General features: G+C 40.9%; 1 protein-coding gene across 1 annotated transcript in view; it reads left to right on the top strand.

Moving 5' to 3' along the window:
* Window positions 1–378: 378 nt before the first annotated feature.
* syt7b (synaptotagmin VIIb) overlaps window positions 379–21,222 on the top strand; it is a 67,860-nt gene continuing 47,016 nt past the window's right edge. The window contains exons 1-2 of the mRNA XM_061067652.1: window positions 379–496; window positions 15,172–15,275. Coding sequence (XP_060923635.1) covers window positions 379–496; window positions 15,172–15,275 — 222 coding nt within the window. The remainder of the gene's footprint in view (window positions 497–15,171; window positions 15,276–21,222) is intronic.

Raw genomic sequence — 21,222 nt, 5'->3', positions numbered from 1 at the left:
CCCACCTCCCTGTTGTTTTTGTGTGATTAGGCTGACAGTCGGCGAGCACGGTTTGAAAATGCCAGTCACATTGCTCCTGGGCACACGTTCGTAAGTATTTTACTGAGCAGCTGTTGCTACGTTACCACTGGGGGGGAGAAGCTGTAGGTGGGTGACAAGAAGTTGACAGAGTTAAACTTCGAGAGAGGCCTGTTTTCTTAAAGTCCTTTTCAGCCTGAATGCATTCAACCTGACAGGTTCTCTTAGACAAGCAGTGAGTTTAGGACTCCCGAGTGATGTTAGGAAACAGGTAGACGCAGAATACAGCTAAGTGGTTCTCAGATAAGTTGGTCATTGGTCTGGACTGAAATATATGAACAGCTATTGAATGGGTCAGACATGGGGCAGCAGGGAATAGAGCCTCACAGCAAGAAGGTTCTGGGTTCGAACCCGACTGCTGCCTTGGGTCTACCTGTGTCAATTCTGCACGTTCTACCTATCGGCATGTTTTCTGCAGGTACTTCAGCTTCCTCCGACAGCCCAACAACACACAGGTTTGTCAGCTGGCCTTGGCTCCACTCCCTCCCATGACCCTCAAAGGATAAGCAGTATATATAATGTATGAATGGCTGTCAAATTGATTGTAATAACATTTTCTGCAGATATTCATGGAGCCGGAGGGTGAATTCTGCTAATTTACTTTGGTGATCTCCTGATATTTTCTATTGTGCCACCTACAGATCAACACTTACATGTATTTTAACTAAAGTTTAATTTAATAATTAATTTAATATATATATAATATTTCCTATGGTTTTCTTTTCCAAAAAGCCAAAATTCTATGGTAAAGGGAGCCCCATAGTCATAAATATGCTTAGCATGTCCCTTTAATAAAGCAGGTAGACATTTCCTACATGCACTGGAAGCAGTTGAGCAATCACTACACAGTGTACTAGCTGGCCAATCAGGACATACTGGGCTGTATTGGGAGGGAGGCCTTAAAGAGACAAGAGCTAAAACCAAACATTTCAGACAGAGACTGAAAAGAGGAGCTGCAGCATCGAACAGGACGAGGAAAGTGATTTGGCTCCTTTTAATACACTGGTAATAATGTGTTTTAACCACTGAACTTCCCTCACAGCTTTGTCTCTGAAGTGTCTAAACAGGATGATATATCGTTCTCAGGTTGATATTTTGACCACGTTTTGACCTCTCGTAACTCATAAAGTCCGTCTGTAGCTGCATGTGCTAAGAAGAGAGTGTGTGGATTGAGGCGCTGCTCAGTAATATTTACAGTAGAGTTTTAAGTTCACTGTGGGTGCAGCAGTGAGTAAGTGTCTAAGGATGTGGCCTGATTTCTAGTCTAGTCTGTTTTTTTAATTCTTTTTACTTCCAACATGAAATGCTCCCGGGTGTCAAATCTTCAACTCAGTATGTGTTTACAGTATGTTTGTAGCAGAGAGATGTGTGTGTGGGCTTGTGTGTCAATCTGTCTTTGCGTCTGTGAGAAATAAGGGAAGATACAGAAGTAGACGGATCAGATAAGAACTGGACAGACAGCGGAAGAGCTGAGATGGAAGACTGATCTTATCTCTGCAGTGATGTTACACTGAGGAGACTAGAATTTGAATCCTGGCTCAGGTCCACAGCTCTGAAAATTAAGGGCACTGGGACGATATTGGGAAAGGAACATTATACAATATACCGTGGAGAAAAAATGTCTGTTGTATCAGAGACATTTTAAATTAAACTTGGGAAAGTTGTTGAAACAAAATCGTACTTTTTGAATAAAGACATTTGTATGCAGCTCCCCTGCAGGATCACACTTAATTGAACACTCTTCTGTGACAATCACCAGTGGTCTGCCTGTTCCATCTGCTCCTCGGGATGATTGACAGCACATGTATGTGACTTTGTGCAGTAATCCTCCTCTGAAGAAAAAAAGAAAGAAGAAGAAATCCCTCATTATTCGAAGGCAGAAAAAACACTAGACCAGATTTTACATTCAGGATGTGTGAGCACTGCAGGCAGACCGGCTGGATCCTGTATAAACTTTATCCGTCTTTTTCATTTCGCTGCCTCGACTGTTCCCACATTAAGTGTCTGTCACCCCAGTCGGTTTTTAGCCTCTGAAGTGTGGTATTGTTGGTTCTTCGGGGCCTGTTAACCCAAAGACTTAAAAGTTTTCCACAGCAGATGACAACTGGAACTCAATTTCAAAGTATTTGAAAATTGTATTTACATATTATCATCGGCTATTTAAAGTTACAATAATAATGTTAATTGTTAGCCCCACGAAATCTTTTAACATTCACTTTGGGTAAAGCCTTGAATTTAGTTTATTGTAACTGCAAAATCTCAGGAGCGCCCCCAGGGAATCTCTTCAAATTTGGCCTGAAGGATGAACGAAGACACAAGATGGCGGGGTTTGTACTTGGATATTTTATAAATCACTATAGATTGTATGTAAAGATGGACATGTTTACCTACAATCCTCTTGAGGTGGAGCTGGTAATGTGACAGCCCGTCTTTACACACAGTTCATTTAGTCCTGTGCTAGAAATCCGGTCCCGAGCTGTGACCACGTTTAGAAGATGTTTGTTGGTTGAGCTAGTGGAGCCTCACAGAGAATATTTGTTCCCACAACAACAGTGGGCCCTTCCAGATAAAGCATGTTGTTGGCCTGGAGGCAGAGCAGAGGCTTTCCTGTTAGGCAAATTCTCTCCACACCAGAGATTCAAACTTGGCTTTGTGCATTCTGTTGCAGTGAAATTTATACAGTCCTATCTGCCAGTCTGCCGGCCCTCTCTCCACACCACACTGCAAATGGATTTATATGGTAAATGCATTTTCTGAGATTCATATTTGGTTGTGATGTATTGTATACACAGATCTGCTTTTAGAAGAGGACAGGTCGTGCAAATATTTGCCTCTGGTTGCCTGGTCTAGCCAATAACAGTGTCTTTATAATATATGTGTTTATTCTTAAATTTGGTTTTGTTTGGAGAATTTTTGCTGCTGTTTCACAGTCAGGTGCTGATGTGCTCTGGCCTTTTCACACGTTGAAATGTTTCCACAGTTCACACTCTTATTTGAAATTTGAAATATGAAATATGAGCATTCACTCATGACGTTACAATCCTAGAAAGCTGAGTCTGAATGACTTGCATGTAATTAAATCAAACATTGAATCAACTCAAAAACATTCAAGTTATCATATTTAACTTTGACTCAATATAGAGAATCAGTTTAATTGTATTCATTACATCCATGCAAACTATTTTCTGAAGTTTGAGCAAACCATTTATTTCAAGGTGCCCTAAATTAAAAAAAGTTTTTTTCCTGACTTAATGTAAATATTCTCTCCAGTTGAACCTGGAATGTTTATGGTTGTGTCTGGACGCAGATTCTGTCAAATGAAGTGGAAACTATCCGTTGACATAATTATTCACAGTATTGTAGACATGGCCTGAATCTCCCTGTAAATTTAGCACAGTCACAGGACCTTCCCTGGTTTTACAAGCTCACAAGGGTATGATAAGTCTGGTTCGCATTCGGAGCGTTCTATGAAATGGGGCAGGACATATTTCGTCAAGAAATGAAGACTTCAGAGACTCCAGCTCCTGAACTGGGACACAGAGAGAGACTACTGAGAGTGTAAATTGGAGGCAGAAAGAGGAAAGGGAACTGGAAATGTTTTGACAGTAATGTATGTTATTAATCAAATCCTGGCTTCTTTGTTTCAGTCTGTCCAGTTTAGAGGAAATATAGGAAAAGCACTCGCTCCATTGGTTTTCAAAATCAAGCCTCCTCTGGGCCAAACAAATGTCATCCTTTGAGATTTTATTGGGTATTTAAGTAAATAATATAAACTGTATGGCAGCTGTTAGCTTTTTTATGTATGGCGTACTACTAACAAGAAAAATGTAGTGTTCAGATGCCTCACAAATGACTTAGACCCTAAAAATGTGGGAATTTACGTAGGTGATGCTGTTAAATTGTCTGGTTATTATTATGAGCTTTTTTAGAGCACCAGCTAATACTCGTACTTTAAAAACACAGAAACTTTTTGTGGAAGTTTTCAGAGTGCATCTGGGAGAAACGCTCATGGGACTTCTCTCCTTCATTGCTAATGATAAGCTCAAGCTCAGGCAAGTAGGTTGCAACAACTTACAAGTCTGTGTTTTAAGGGGTTGGAGACACTGAAGGCAGCGTCTCTACCGGGCTACAGGGAATTCTGCTCACACGAGCTGCGAGTGCAGCAGAGCCGGCCAGAATGTACAAACACAAACAGATTCATGAACCACAACAAACACCAACATTTATTTACTGCTGGATGCAGTCGAGGTGCCACAAATTTAAATTTAACAAACTGGAGCAGGATTTTGTGGAAACTGTGAAAATAAGGATGAAAAGGTTTGTGTGGTTTTAGAAAAAGGACTTTTACATTTGTTGTGGTCACACTGCACTGAGAATTATTTTCATTAATAAAAGAGGATGCCTCCAGTATTGTATTCATAGCATCGGGGTCACATTTTTTCACTAACAGCTGTGGCGACAATGCTGTTGTTTTTCACATCTTATGACTCAAAGTCAATCTTAATTATTGTAAATGCAGCTGATTCCAGCTCCGCATTTGCATGAAAGCACAGATGAGATGCTTGGTTATATGATCTGGTTCTGCTGTAGGGAAGAGCTGTTCATACTGACTGTGCTATATACCCAAAAGAAAAAGAAAAAGTTATGAGTTTAAAATTCCCTTCATCATAATATCAAGTAATGTTTTCTCAGAGAATAATAATAGCTATGCTGTAGGCAAAGTATCAATGTTAACGTTTACACACATGACTGGATTTTTAAATCAGACTCAAACTGTGTTGTTAAAGGTTCAGTCTGTAGAATTAAATGACATCTAGTGGTGAAGTTGTATGTTGCAGCTGAATACCTCTCAGCTTACTACTGTAAAAAACATGGCGGCCTCTGTAGAGAGGACCCGCTCCTCGTGTAAATATAAAGTCCAAATTTAAAGGACGCAACTAGGGCGAAGAAAACTGAAATCAATTCGAACAATTTAAATTAAACACACTAGTGAAAACATTGTTAGGATTATTTGATATTGAATTTTTGCCCCATTGAATCCATTTCACCTAAATCGTACACACTGATCCTTTAAGGCACTTTAAAATGATATTTTCATTCCATTTGTGATTATAACTAATAATATTTCATCCGGATTATAGTTTTCGTATTACCTAGAGCTGAGTGTATATCTCTGTGTATATATATTGATGCTGACAAAAATCTTTTGGTTTTGGGATCAATAACAAAGTAATGAGGAGCATTTTCAAGACCCCAAAATATATATTTTTTAAAACCCTGTTCTATATAAATAATTAAACCTCAGTCTGTTGATACTTTACAGCTTCTCTACCCTGTTCGCTTCAAGTTCGAACTGAAGACATGAATCTTTAATCAGCCCATGAAAACACAGTTTCTTAAAGAAACTGTAGTTTTGAACAAAGCATTACTCAACAGGAACAATAGTAAATGTGTTGGAGGCTTAATTCAGTGAACCTGCCGAGTAGTTACAGCATCAGTGGCTGCGTTCATTGTAATTAAGAAACTTGTGAACAATGAGGCTCATTAATGGGTTTTTAATAGTTGTCGAAAGTTTTTAGAGGGAGAAAGGCTCATTTACGCTGCCTCTACAAAAGAACATATATCTGTTTCAAACGATTAAATAATAGTTCACTGCTCACATGCTTTCATGTGTTCTTTACGTTGACAATAAATCCACTAGAGGGCAGCGTAGGGTTGAGAGTTTCTATTAACTGGAAATGGCGAAGGTGGAAGAGGTTGTGATAATGTACTTCTCAAGAAAGAGGCAAAAGCAGTTCTTATCTTAGGTAGTCCAATTTACGAACTATATGTGACTCCTCAATAATATCTGCTATGGTTGAAATGAGTTTCTTGTGACCTATGATCGTCTCACTATTGGTTACACTGACCCCTATGATTTCCAGTGGTATTGCTCTTTTACCTTTCTTTTCGTACATATCCCCAAGCTTTCAGAAGGCTCGGGTTAGGGTTTCAGTAGACGCCTGAACGTTGATAATTTCTTAGCCTCAAGCTGAATCCCGTCATGAGTTAGTATTTGAATCAATTATTGACGATTTGTTGACAGTAATAAAAATATATATTATCACCATAATCATCCTTTCCTGGCTGCTACAGCAATAAAACATTAATGGATAGAGAAATTATTGAATCATAAAGTAAATAAATGGTTAAATGTCTGTATTAATATATTTATATCAGTATTTATATAGCGCTTTTCTTGTCTTGATGACCACTCAAAGCGCTTTACAGTGCATTTTACTGCCATATAATGACTTTAAATTGCGTAATTATATTGCAGTATTGTAACGTGATGAATTATGTTGTGCAAGGACATAAATAATGTATGATGGAGGAAAACAAGTAACTTTTATAATCACACTTCCTCTGTTGATGCAGTGTGATTGTAAAAGTCACTTGTTTTCCTCTGTATGTTTCCTGTGTCTGCTCGCACTATATTTCAAGCAGGATTTTTTTGTCTGTCATAAAAATCCCTCACTTTACGAGGGTTTTTAACGGATCCCCAAGAATCCATCTTTGATCCCCTATCTCCTCAGCATCTCCGTTTGAGTCATAATGATTCCTCAGCTCTGTCCCTTCACCCGTAGCCTGCTGTGTCGCAACCTCTGGATCCCGCTCATTACAGACAACGGACCACTGTTCTTACACAAACCCGTTTTGATGGCTCTGCCTGCAGACTGTTAGGAGGTTTTGCTTGGATAAACACACCTGCCAGTCAAGTGAATAAGGTTATGAGTCCGTCATGGTGTGTGTAGGACTTCGGCCCTTTGAGACACCCAGCAGCGGCCTACCTGCTGAATCCAAACACATGGCGCTTTGCGTTCGGCCACTGTAGCGATGAACTTTACTAGTGTTTGAGGTTCCTCTCTTCGCTTGACCCCAGCAGGGATCATTTGTCTCCTTCAACAGACTTGGCTGTTGTGTATTGAAATATAAAACGCTGTTTAGACTGGAAAGTGGCCAGTGTGTTGGATGCCCGTCCCCCTGTGGGGCCGGGCTTGCATAAGAAGCAGGAAACAGAGCAAATACTTTGGACCATTCTGCGGAACAAGTCTCAGGGTTACAGAATAACAATGATGGTTTGGCAGGAGTCTAATGAAGTCTGCTCGCATGCACAGGGAAATGTATGGTTTCTTGAAAGAGGCAGGTGAAAAGACTCAACTCGTGCCGAATGATAAGAATGCAGGAGGGATTTGACGCCTTCATGTCTCATTCAAAAAAGAAGGTGGAAAATACCTCATTGCAATCATGTTTTTCCACAGTGTATGGCACCCTCTAGCCATGTCGCATGGTATTAAGGTATTCCAGTGCCTCCACTACACATGCACAGTAAGACATTTTACAACCCACCCACACTGTTGTCACTTAAATAACTCCGGTGCTTTTAATGCAGGTTTGCTTTGTGTTTGTTGTGACTTATTCAGCAATAGGAGGCTCGTGACTCCGTCAGACAAATGTGTTGCTCATTCAACAAGTCCTCAAAAAGGAAATGATGAAATGTGATGCTCGTCCGTTCAGTGGAAGGATCATTTATCTGTGTCCTTCAAAAAGTCTGAAAAATGAATCTGGCTTATGCTCTGCTCTGACATGTTTGGTTTGGATAGCATTAGGCACAAAATGACGGATGAATGTCAGATTTAGGTCTGGGTTAAAATATAGCTTTTACTCCGCAGGATTACACAAAGACCACTCAACCGATTTCTGTCAGATTTTGTGAAGGGCTGGGGCAAGACTCACAGAAGAATTTATTACATATTGGTGTGGATTTAGATTAGGGGGCAGACCCAGGATGATTTTTTCACTTTCGTTAACATTGTGGGCTTGGGCGTTTTTCAACATTTTCAGTGATTTCTCAGAATAATTCATGGATCTTGATAAAAAAACAATCTTGAATGTTTAGGAGACTGATATTTATGAGTTTTTGCAATTTGGTGAAGATCCAATAAAAAATCCTGAATATTCTAGTGAATTTAAATGTGGTTCATAAGGGGACTGTTGGGCCTTGGCAGAGATATTGAGTGCCGTTCTATTAATGGTAACATGGTAAGTGGACTGCATTTATATGGCCTTATTGACCACTCAAAGAGCTTTACAGGTCAACTTGCAATCTCCCATTCACCCACACATGCATACAGCACATCTATATGTAGCTCTTTTTCTATCACACTTCACCTAGACACTAGGCAGAGCCATCATGGGCAGTTTGGGGTTCAGCTTCTCTGGCTAAGACACTTTAGGACCTGCCGTGCAATTCTCGTAACAGAGCCCTCCTGTGTTAATGTCGGATGTTTTGTTGACCCACCCATTCATTCGTCTATAATTTAATTTGATGTAATCTAACATCTGACTTCCTCCTTTGCTCCTGTCATCATTACTGCATCCACTGGAACATAAATATGTCATGTGGGGACACTTACAGTAACAACTGCTGCTGTTTTTTTTCTCGGAAGGATGATTGTGTCTTGTTCAGTGCTCGTTGATCAGAGTTGATTGGCGATTTCTATCAGAGATCCACCTTTTTGATTGGTTCCTGACCTTTTGCTTGGTTTGAATAAGCCAAACTTAACCATTTCAGTCTCCGCAGTTGTTTTCTTAGTTTTGGAACAGATGAGAGAAATGTTTGTTCCAGCATTAAGAACAGGAAATTAACCTTTTGTCGTGAACAAGAGGCCCACAGTGTTCTGGGAGAACCTCCAGCTCACAGTAAAGGTCACTAAAGCGGCTGTTCTGATGAGGGAAGAAGTTGGCACAGGATCTGACCGCTGTTGGCCACAGGTGTCTCGAGCAGCTGCCACTTGTCAGTTAGTTCAAGGTTTTATTTGTTCAGTTGGCACCAAGGCATGGGCTTTTTCAAGGCTTCTTAGTGTATTGATCCTTAAATCGGAGTCTCCTCCACATTTGAAACACCCAATCTTGAATAAAGCATTTATCTTGACCATCCAAATAGAAGTGATGTATTGTCAGCTGTAAAACGATGTATGCTGAAGGCTGTGCTTTAGGGAAAAGCATGGGAAGGAATGAGATCCACTGCAGATTGCCAGTCTTTCTGGACAAAGATTTGTTGAGCAGCTGTGAACAAGGAGTCCTGGGGGAGTTAAGTGAAACATAAGTGGTTGGAGAACTAAATAATTGATCTGTGTGATCTAATACATCTACTGTCAAGGAGTCAAATAAAGGAGTCAATTTGTTTCCCTGGGTGCAGTTTAGTACACTCTACAATGTAATTATCAAGCTAATAGTGAAAGTTATTTAGCAGTTTTCATGGTAAAATTATGAAAATAAAGGATTAACCATTTACAGCACATACAATCTTTATAGACAGACTCTGCATGAGAATATACAGACTCTATAGATGAGCCTTTTGGTTTCCATTTCTGGTTTGACCACTCACGCTTGAGCAGGCTGTGGTTGATCGCAGGTTAAAAGTCCGAGTGGAAAGCAAACAAGGTCAAACACATTGACCGACATGCATCGGCTGTTTGCTTTTTAATTTATCTCCATGAAAGCTGTTAATACAGATCAGCCAAAATGTCCTCTGGATCCAAAAAACTAAAAAAGTGTTTCTGTTTGTGTTTTGTGTGGAGAATCATTCGACTCATACGATAAAAGAAACTAGTTGGACTTTAAACAGTGAATAGAAGACTGGGTCTCGGCCTGGTTATCTGCTGTTGTCACCAGAATCCCCAACATATTGTCCTTTGTCCTCAGAGGGTAATTGATCATCAGACAATAGCCAATGGGCTCAGAGATTGCAGTACATGTGACAGAGTGAGTAAGATTGATCCGGATATCTATACTCTACCTGCAGCTTCCTCCCTCCTCTTTACTCCTTCCATGAATTACGATGAGTAAATAATTTAATCCCTCGAGTTAATGAGCTATAATCATTTTCAAAAGACCCCTATCCATGCAATATGGCATATAAAAACTGAAAACAGACTGTGAGCTTTGTGGTCTTTTAAACAGATACGTTCTTTTCTCTTCCTTCCCCTCTGGTTTTCTGTATAATTGAATTTCCAAGTTCCTCCCACCGGCCGCTGCTCTTCTGGCAATGCGTCTGCTGTGCCAGTCAGGGGTCACCTCCCGTGGCGGCGGCCCTCTCCACGATGCGCTGACCTACAGCAAGAGAGGCTCCTCCAGAGGTCTCCAGTGACTAATAGTGTTTATTCTCTGTGTCGTGCCGGGTGCCAACACCAGGGGCTGAGTGAGCGGAGCTCAAACAGAGAAGCACAGTAGGTAGAGGAGATGCAGAGAGAGTGAGGGGCACATGTGACAGACAGAGACACTGGTGTTAACAAGAGAAGAGAAGCTGGTGTTGAATATAGGAAGGACGGTGAAGAGGAGTGGTCATGAGAACTGCTTGAGCTTCACCTTAAGGATGATTACAGCTTATTACAACTTGGTCCTATAATTTTGGCCACCGGCCATTCACTGTGAGAGAGAGAGTGTTTACACCTGTGAGTTAAGGGAGATAAATATCTGGATCTTAAGTTTGATAGATGCTTCCTTAAAACAGGGTCGTGTTTTACCTCGTCCATGACAAGATTCCACAAGAAGGCTCCCTCTTTTGTGGTTTTCACAACCTCAGAATCTTCTGAAACCTCCAAGCTGGCAATCTGTGACCAGTGACTGAGAAAGATGGACGACATGACAGCTCCTAAACGTGAAGCCCAACCATCTGGATCACCTCCTCTTTGGTTAGGTGCACTTTAAACCCTGCCTACCCCATGTTAGTGGAAGGGACATGGATTGCACAACAATGTACAGTTTATTTAGTTATCATCACAATGATATATGTTCATTTAAGTTTGATTTATGTTTGATTATATACAGACAGATGAGGTATGTCTTTTAGATGAGCATAACTTGTATAATTACCAGATGAATCTACATAATGTTGTGTTGACAGGGCCCCTGCAGGTAAAGGAAGGTGGCTGACAAGAATAACAATTAACAAGAGGATATTAAGAATGAAAATACACTCGCCTTCCTGTAATATGAAACAATCTTTGCTTTGTGTTTAATGCCCAATAATGAATAAGTGATAACAATAACAATGAATGATGAGTGTGTATCATACAGTTACTCCAAAGTACATGGAGAGAAGGCAGCAGAAAGACGGAGGGAGCGTCTGAGCGACAGCAGCCATCCTACAACTGTCTCTTGTTTATACTTTGAGCCATGGGGGGGCACCCAGTGTGATACCAAACACTGCACAGTAGGTGCTGCATCTGGAGCTTATCCACATTCATTAAACCTTCAATGACCTGACGCCACGACATTACACCAGCGTTGCATGCACTGTTCAAAGACGGCAAATCCACACGCCGGGATTGTGCTTTCGGCGGTAAGACGAGCAGCACCATCAAAGTGCCTGGACAGATTAGTGAGGAAAAGTCATGAAATACACACCTTGTTCGTTTGTATCAATGCAAATGAGGTTTACTTTGATGTTAGTAGCTAAAACTTATTCTTGATCTTAGAAGTAGTAGTTTGACAAACAATCACAGCCCAAGGTTCTCTTTCAAGCTTTTTACAGCTTTTAATCATATCACACCATCATCATTAGCGTATAGAGTTTCCTTCAGGCTCCTTTTTGTGATTCCCCACGCTACATTGACTGTATCAAGATGTATCTTAGTCGTATGAGTTCAAAATCCCTCCTACATCAACCAATATGTCGTACAGTATGACTGTGGAGGCTGCCTGCTGCTCACGAGTGCTCACTTGCGGCTCCAGAGCCTCAAACAGTCTTGGAGTTCTCTCCCAGTGGGGTGGTGGGTTTTAAAGTGTATGAGCTCATCTTCTGCTTCATCTGGCAAAGATATTCTCCTCAGGTGAGTAAATTGGGATCAAACGGGCCCAGCAGCTGAGGTAATACGAGTGCTGGAGCCAAACATCATTTTAAAATGAGTGCTGAACCACAAAGCAATGTTCTGTCCTTCTGTAATCGTACACCGAAAGAATGATGAGGCTCCTGCAGGGCTGTTTGCCTCGTTCTCTGTGACAGGATATATGTTCCAGAGAGAGTAGATGTGTTCATCTTTGGGTGGATTTTCAGAGAGGACATTTCTTGTGCAGTGTTCTCTACAAAAGCTGAATGTTAAAACTGGACAACAGACTTGCTGCTGAGCTCCAGACAGACATCACTTTAACATGGGAGAGAATGACCAGCGGGGATGGGAGCTCTCCATGGTGCTGAACTGAACAACTCTCACAGTGGTGTCAGTGGCTGAGAGGGGAAAGAAAACTGCTGAACAGTAACAATATTGTTAACCACAGGATGCCCACTCCACCCGGTATTGCGATGCAATCTGTAGCTGGATATATTATCTGGATAATAACATCTTTACACCTGGTATTAATTCTCATTATTTCTGTTCCACACTGTGATTACATCTCAATATGCAAATGGATGGCTGAGGAACAAACTGGTGATTCCCAGGTCCAGAGAAGTATGGTTTCAGTGTGTTCTACTTATTTCTCCTTAAAAAAAGGATGAGGTTGCTTATAGCTTTGCGCGAGGCAGCTGGACATAACATATTCTTTAACCCGTTGGGCAGATCTTTGCTGTAAGACTGAAATCTGATCACAGTATGAGCCAGGCCACTCTAATTACAATGTTTTCTGCAGACATAAACAACTTGGAACAAAAGAGACTTGAAGATAAACTCCCACTACCTCCTAAAACTTGTTTTCTTTACTAAATTGTTCAGAGACATGAATAAATTAAACTGGTATGACTGACATACAATAATAGAATCTCTTTATCAAACTTACAAAGATGTAATATTTTGTTTCTGGTGTTGTTAATGATGCAGGTCCTAGATTTCCCTTTCAAATTACGTAGATTAATCTGTCAGATATGCCACAGGAGAGCAAACACAGAACAAAACCAAATCAAACGGTGCACTCACGTGATTCCTCATATCTTCTTTTGACAATCAAGATGACAGTCGATGATATTGCGCGCACCTGTTGAAGATACGTGCACATATTGTTTTTTATCAAGGGAAAGGTTGAATACACCAGCAGCGATGACAACTACATAAAAAGGCAAATATAGAGATTGTACTGAGAAACAGAATCACAGGCTTTTCTTGCATGTATAGATTATCAGTCAGGATTTACCTTGTTAAATGTGGGTGTGACTGCGGTTATCTGCACTGGGCTGGATATACTACGTCTTGGCTTGTGTAATATTTTTGCATTTGTATTGGATTAGTGAGTGAAATCATGAAGCTTCCTGCTGATAACACTCCACCAGGTGAAAGTGTGTCCACAGACAGAGGTGGGGCAGCTCTTAAAGGTCTGAAAGGAGTCATTCTTCTCTCCAGCTGGAAACCATTATAGCTTCTTCAGCTGCTTCAACAGACTCGGCTTTCTGTTATTCTGTACACACTGCTCTAAATGCACAAGGAAACACTAATGAGACTCAGACCATTTATCTGTTCACCACTTAAACACATCTGGAAGCGATCCTACCGCAGCACGTCCAGAGCAAGAGGACGTGGGAAGAATTCAATGCCGGGAGCGTTATTGCCAACATATTCTGACATATACCTGATATTTGACTATTTAAAATCAGATACCTCATTAAACCTGCATTATGTTTGGACTAGGCTGTCTGGGAAAAAGAAACAGACTCTTTGATGAATGGGACTATGGGGAAAGCACAAGGATAGACTCCATGTTAGGTTGTGTCAGTTAGCCTTGCAGTTTTCATTGTTTATTTATTATGAAAAAACATTAATAATCTCCCTCTATCCTCTCTCCTAATATTCACTGAATCTCTGGTACCATAATCATTATTTTTAACTGTTAGCTCCGGTTTAGGAGGTCCTGATTCAGGAAGGTGCACATTTACTGCTCGTTTTCTATTAGCTCTATGCCTAGATTTAAAAAAAAAGATCAGATCTATTATTAGTATTGTACTTGAGTGTAAGTGGGCCAATCAGGTTTGAGCTGGGGCCAGTTTCCCCCCTGGCCCCACCCCCCCCCCCCCCCCCCGTCCCTGGACGGGGGGGGGGGATCCGCCCCTGGTTTCAGTGTTTTTGGACATTTTCTATAAAGCTGTAGAAGGAGCAGGACGGAGTAATGTGCAATAAAACAGGGAGACTCCAAGTTAAGTCTGTTTGAATCCACCACAATTATGTAGAATATGCTAGAAGTCTTTGTATGAGGAGTGATGGTAATAACTTGACCTCCAGAAGACATGTGGAAAAACAGTGGTGCCAGAGATTAAGTGTCTGGAAATGGTTTAAAAGGTGCATTTAACATCTGAGATAGATGATGAGATTAAAAAACATGAGGGAAGAGGGTGGATAGGGACGATTAAGTTAATTAAACTAATCAACGTCCTATATTTATTGTCCCAAAAATATATAAATGGTCCACAGGTCGGCATGAAAAGAGATAGAATGCGGTCGGATTCATTTTCAGGTAGAGAAAGATGTGTCTGTGAGGACAGGGATGTGGAAGTTATGAGCTCATTGTTTGTTGGTGCTGTTTTCCCAGCATGCCGCTGCGTTTTGAATTTCTTGGCAGACAAGGTGGCTGACAACTGAATGAGCGGCACAGTTGAAAGGCAGTAATTGAAAGACAGAGAGATGATGACTAGACGACTCTGGAAGAAGTTCTCATCCGTCAACACGAGAACAAAGTTGCTGAAGGATTTACAAGATAGGAGAAGGAAAGCGGATGCTGGTAATTGCACGGCTTCTGGCCCCCTGATATTATCTCTTCCTGACATGTGTGCGTCCCCTATTGATACATGCAGGGAACATGAGGGAGTATGAAGATATGTCTGCCCTCTTTGTCTTTTCCCCTCAGTTTGGTTTTCTCTTACTGGTGACAGATGCCAGATGACACAGATGAATGGAGGAAGGAAGGAAAGAAAGAAGGAAGCTCATTCAAGCATTTGTTCCTGATTAAACCTTTGTATTTGCTTTAAACTGGGTGTTGCAACAGTGACCTTGAGTTCAAATCTCATGAGGGTAAATGTTAACTGCACTAATACCCTCCTCTCTATGTGTCTCTGTCTCTCTCCCTCAGGCTCAGTGTCTCTCAGTGTTTTCCTGGTGTCTGTTGCGTTTGTCGTGTGTGCCGTTTGGCTGGTTGCTCTCTGTGGCGTCTGCACCTGGTGTCAACGTAAACTGGTAAGTTCTTGGGCTTATTTCTCACGCACTCCCACAGTCTCATGAAATGTTAATCATTTTCTTTCTTTCTTATAAAAAACGATTTAACTAAATAACTCATAATAATAGATAATCATCAAGTTATTGTTTTTTGGGACAGATTCTCTTCTACACACAGTTTCTAATCTATTTTACCATTTATTTTTTGTTAGTGACTGACAACGTTTGATTTAATTTAATATTAGTGCTGATATAATGGGTTTTGGAATTGATACTAAAAAACTGTTTAGATCTTGAGTCACTTTGGGCGTCATGAAATTATAAATACCCATTTTCACTTTTCTCTTTATCCAACAGTCATCAATGATTAATTGAATAATCAAGACATTAACTTTGTCATAGACACATAGTAAAAATAAAAGTAACAAATACCAAAGGCCTCTTCTTAAAACCTAATATTCATTAAACCCAACTATCTAAACTCTTGGACTTTAAATGATGAACAGAACTCTTCAAATATAAAATAAAGTATAAATTCGGAAATGGGGGATTTAAAGCAGTTTTCTTGACTTTAAAGCTTTTGGTACTTGTTGCTACAGACACATTGAGCTGGTATAAAATGTTGTGATTTAATCCTCAGCTCTGTGATGAGGAAAAGCCTCTGATGAAAACACATATATCTTCATGTTCTACCTGCTTCTGAATGACACCACAACATTAAAGATAAATCACCCATGTGCGGTCAGTTTTCTGATGATCAAACTGTGACCTTGACTTCCTTGTACACACTGAGTTCTTGCTCCGCGTCTTTATTACTGCTGAATGATGTGTTACTTTCTGACGCTCTCTGGAACCGGAGCCACAGAGAGTCAGTATGTTTGACGGTAAACATGATCAGAGACCTTCATGCTCTCTGTAAACATGGCTCTGTGCATGATGGCTTCTTGCCTCCAGCACCATGCTAATGATTCATATGCTAATGAGCATCACTCAAAGCCTCTGGCTCCAGCTGGAGAAACTTTAATTCCTCCTATACATCCTGATCCGGTGGCATTTCTTACCATTCGCCCTCCTTTCCTGCCTCCCTGCCTCGCCTTTGTCCCACTCCCTCATCCCCTCATCCCCTCATCCCTGTCTGTCTGTCTGTCTGTCTGTCTGTCTGTCTGTCCGTCCGTCCGTCCGTCCGTCCGTCCGTCCGTCCGTCCGTCCGTCCGTCCGTCCGTCCGTCCGTCTGTCTGTCTGTCTGTCTGTCTGTCTGTCTGTCTGTCTGTCTGTCTGTCTGTCTGTCTGTCTGTCTGTCTGTCTGTCTGTCTGTCTGTCTGTCTGTCTGTCTGTCTGTCTGTCTGTCTGTCTGTCTGTCTGTCTGTCTGTCTGTCTGTCTGTCTGTCTGTCTGTCTGTCTGTCTGTCTGTCTGTCTGTCTGTCTGTCTGTCTGTCTGTCTGTCTGTCTGTCTGTCTGTCTGTCTGTCTGTGTCTGTCTGTCTGTCTGTCTGTCTGTCTGTCTGTCTGTCTGTCTGTCTGTCTGTCTGTCTGTCTGTCTGTCTGTCTGTCTGTCTGTCTGTCTGTCTGTCTGTCTGTCTGTCTGTCTGTCTGTCTGACCAAACATGGAGGCGTATCCGCCAGCATCGTCTGCTTGTTGTTCTGGCTTGTGTATTGTTGTTCACAAACAACAGGACAAATTAAACAAACACTCACACTGTTGCCACAATACTGCAGGTTTGTCGTCATCTTCTGTTTTCCAGCTGGCCCGGGAACAAACAGTCTTATTTACGCTGTAGGCAGCCATGTGTGGCTCTAAAAACAAGGACATCACATACGGCCTGTGATGCTTCCAGGTGAGCTGGCTTTCATCACAGGTTTCAGCTCACTCACCCAAAGTGCTGTTTGTTCCTCACACAATCTGGGGAGACTCCGACATTGGTGCCTTTAAGATTATGTCTGTTAGCAACCTCACACTTCAAAATCATTTGACCAGATCAACCAGTCTTTTCTCAGAAGCGATGAATCTGACCAGGAACCAGTTTGATGGGAGCAATGAGAGTTAAGCAGGATTTTGACTGGAAAAATCAACTAAATTACATAATTTTCTTCATGCAGTACCATTTACAATATTAACTTGGATAGTCAAGTATGTTAAGTAGTTAAAATGAAAATAGATTTATTGATATCTGCTTTGGGATAAAAAAGAAAACCCACTGAACCCCGAATAATAAATAAATTTCATATGCATGTCTTTGTTGTTTGTACATCTTTTTGTGTATTTGTCCCTCTGTCACTTATCTCTGTGTACTTGTTAAAACATCACTAATTTCTTCATCCAGAGTTGTCCCTCTCCTTCTCTGCCTCCCCTTCACAGTCCTTGTCTCTTCTCTATCGTGCATTTCATTATCTTTTATTTGTCTTGTGTGTCCCAGGTTAAATAATAAACACCAACAGATAAACTTAGATAGAAACTATGTCATTGTTAGAGGATGAAAGAGTAAGTAATAATAACTAGTGATTATTTTCATCGCATATAAATCTGCTGATTATTTTCCCCCGTGAATTTGTTTTGGCTGGAAATATCAAAATAACGGTGAAAAACATCCATCACAGTTTCCCAGAACATCAGGGGGCTTTTCCAAATGGTTTGTTTTGTCTGATTAACAGCACAACACAAATGTATAATCATACGGGGGAAAACGTGACCAATTCACACACTAGAGAAGCAAATATTTGTCATTTTTGCTACAAAAAAAATGCATAATTTTATCATTTAAGTGTCAATAGATTTTTAGCCAATCGATTAAACAATTCATCGACTTGTTGCCTCAGCTTTAGTAAATAACCCCCTTTTTATGTGTGTACGAGCTATTCTAGAGAAATGTATTGTTTATGGGCTTTTAAACTTTTGGAGAATTGGAGACAAATGTATTCAGCAACAGGCAGACACCCCAAGCTCCCTGTTATTGCAGCAGTAGAACAGATTTAGTGTTTGCCGTTTAGGCTCCAACTTAATCACTCCCCCATATGATTACAGAGGAATGATGGGAGTGTTGAGCAAATACTTGTAACCCCCCCGTCGGAGCCTTCAGGTGGAGGCTGGGGTGGTGGAGGGGCTGAAGCAACTCGTAGCAATACTGCAGCAGCAGTGCGGGCAAAGGGGATGATGGGAAATTTCTCTCTGCCTAAACAGACCACCTGATAATGTGGGTGTGTGTTATAGATGGTTGTGGAGAGTGAGGTTTGTCACATGATTGGAGCAGCGCAGCTGGAGTCGGCTGCCTGACGAGCTCGCAGGCGACGCTCCATTTGTCCAAAAAAGTATGCAGAATGTTTTCAAGGAGGAAAATACCAATATTAAGAGACATTGTATAGTGTTTCTAGAGACACACAAACTACTCCAATTAGTTTGACAGAAATTAAAAAAGGCATCTTGAGTATCATTGCAAGAAAACTGAACAAGTTACAAGAGCAAAGGGGTCTTTGATAAAGTAACACTTTACAGTGGAGTTTGGTATCAAACCAGCTGCTTCCAGGAAACTAGAGACATGTTTGTGTCGATTTGTTGTTTTATGCTTGTCGATGAGGGAAGCGGGGGGAAGTAGGAGAGCAGAAACAGCCACAGAGGCCGACTGACAGGCAGGAGGGGAAGGCGCTGCTGAACATCCACGTGTGAGGAGGCTCCAGAGGAAAGCGGGACTACCTCGCTCCGTACAGGGAGCCCTCCTCTGCTTCTCTGACATCTGCAGCATCTCATGTGGCGTCTTTAACTTCCTCTGCAAAGCCGTCATCCTTATCCTGGAATCGGTTTCAAACCTCCTCCCGTCTTTGTTTTTTACTTGCCTCTCCACTTTGTCGTCATACTCAGTTGCTCCTGTTATCCCCGTCCCCCTCGCTCCTCCGTTCGGTTTCTCGCATCCTCCCACACTCTCTCAACATTGTACCTTCTCCACCCTCTCCTCGCCAGCCTCCTGAAGATTTTATCATCTGTTTAATGATAGATGAGCTGCACTTGATAGCATATTCTCTACTGCTAGAAATCCATCCTTCTCTGATCCACAGAATCTAATATTATTCTGTCCTCTGTGTATGCACTGCACGGTTTGTGTGTGTGTGTGTGTGTGTCAACAGTGTGGTGGCGTAATGTAAGATCCCGTCGAGTCTCCAGCTTTGCTCTGTATTGAAAAGGTTTGTGCCGAGCTGGACATAGGAGATGTGGCGTGCTAAATAATAGAGTGTATTGTGGATGCATTAGATATACAGCAGGATGCAGGTCACCTGTCTGCAGGACACTAAATCTGTATTCAGATAAACATTCAGCTCCCGGCTGCAGGCTGCTTCAAATCATTTACTCAGTGCAAATAACACATTCATCATAGAGTGTAAAATGGAACTACATCTTTCTAAACCAAGAAGACATCCTCTTGTCTGATTTAAAAAATATATATATCTGTCATGTAAAAATAAACATGAGCTTTAATGATAAACATTTATTTTCCCTTTAAGCATTTTACACAGAGCAGGAAATGCCGAGAACTGAAAGTTGGAGAAGTTAAAGAAGCAACCAACTGTAGTTCTGATGCATCTATGCTTGTTATTTATCATGTCACATCTCTTGTGTCCAGCTCAGCACAAACATCTTTAATGCAATGTTTTTCTAAAGAGAAACATCCCACCGGGTGGACAGAGTAGCTGCTCTACTCCAGCAAAGGTTTCAAGTAGCTTGTCAGGAAACGCTCAGGAAATCAAGGATTCTAGTATCAACAGTGCAGCATCAGCAAACCTGTTCACCCGTCCAAACGGAGGAAAATACACGACTGCTCCGTGAGCACAGGATAACCAAGCAGGCACTTTACATCACTAGTTAATGAGCTGTGCAAAGCTCTACTTTGAAATTCAGAAGAAAATACAATATATAAAATCAATATAAAAAACAATCAGGCACTTACAACTCATCCAAAATTCAGCTGCAAGAGCTTCAACCAAATTTAAAGAGACTGCCCATGGCATCACTGATTTAAAATTTCTTCACTTGCTGCCACGGGACTGATTTTACTGCTCATTTTTATATCTCTGATTGGAGCTGCTCCCATAACATGTTAGTCCCACTCAACCCTGTGAGACCCCTGAGATCACTGGGGTCTTCTTGTGGAGCCTAGAGTCAAATCTGAACCTGGAGAAGCAGCTTTGAGTCACTGGACAACACAGAGCCGGAACCATGATCTCAGGAAGGCTCCATCCATTGCAATTATTAAAACCAGGTTGAAAACCTTTTTCTCAATTCACAATTGTCTTTAACTAAGATATTTTATGAGCTTTGTATTTAATTATATTTTTATTTTATTGTTCTACACAATTCTTTCTATTATTAGTTCTCCTACTCAATTTCTTTTAACAATTTAATACAGATTTTTCCCTTTTATTTTCTTTACCTCATTTAATCTCTAATTCAACTCCTTTCAACTTTTTATTTTGCTCTAAATTTGAAACTGTGCTTTCAGATTTTAAATTGTTTTGTTTTGATTTGTCTATTTGTTGTATTTCAACATCTCACTTGAATCTACCTCTGTGTATGAAAGGTGCTTTATAATGCAGTCGGTCGGTTGGATAATGAAGATCAGGACAAAGTAGCCAGTAAACCAAAACTACATTTGCAAACAAGATTTATTTCAATGAATTGTTGGAACTTCTCTCTCATCTCTCTACGATGTAGTGAAAACTATATACAAAGATGCTTTATGGGAAAAAAACTGAAATGCAAACAAGACATTTCAGGCAGTGAAGAGAGGGACTCTCCTCCGTGATGGAAAAGACAGTTTTCTTTTACGTCTGATTTTCTTTCACACTAGGATAGAAAATAAATAAACCTTGTCTTTTTAGTGAGAACTTTACGACTCCTGTGCTCTTCATCTCATTGTTGTGAGGCTGGGGCGGGAAAACATTATATATGAGTAAAGAGTCCATGTGAATCAACTGGAAAGAGCTCA

Source organism: Limanda limanda, chromosome 3 (assembly GCF_963576545.1).
Source record: "Limanda limanda chromosome 3, fLimLim1.1, whole genome shotgun sequence".
Lineage (NCBI taxonomy): Eukaryota > Metazoa > Chordata > Actinopteri > Pleuronectiformes > Pleuronectidae > Limanda > Limanda limanda.
This window is presented reverse-complemented; position numbering and strand designations above follow the sequence as displayed.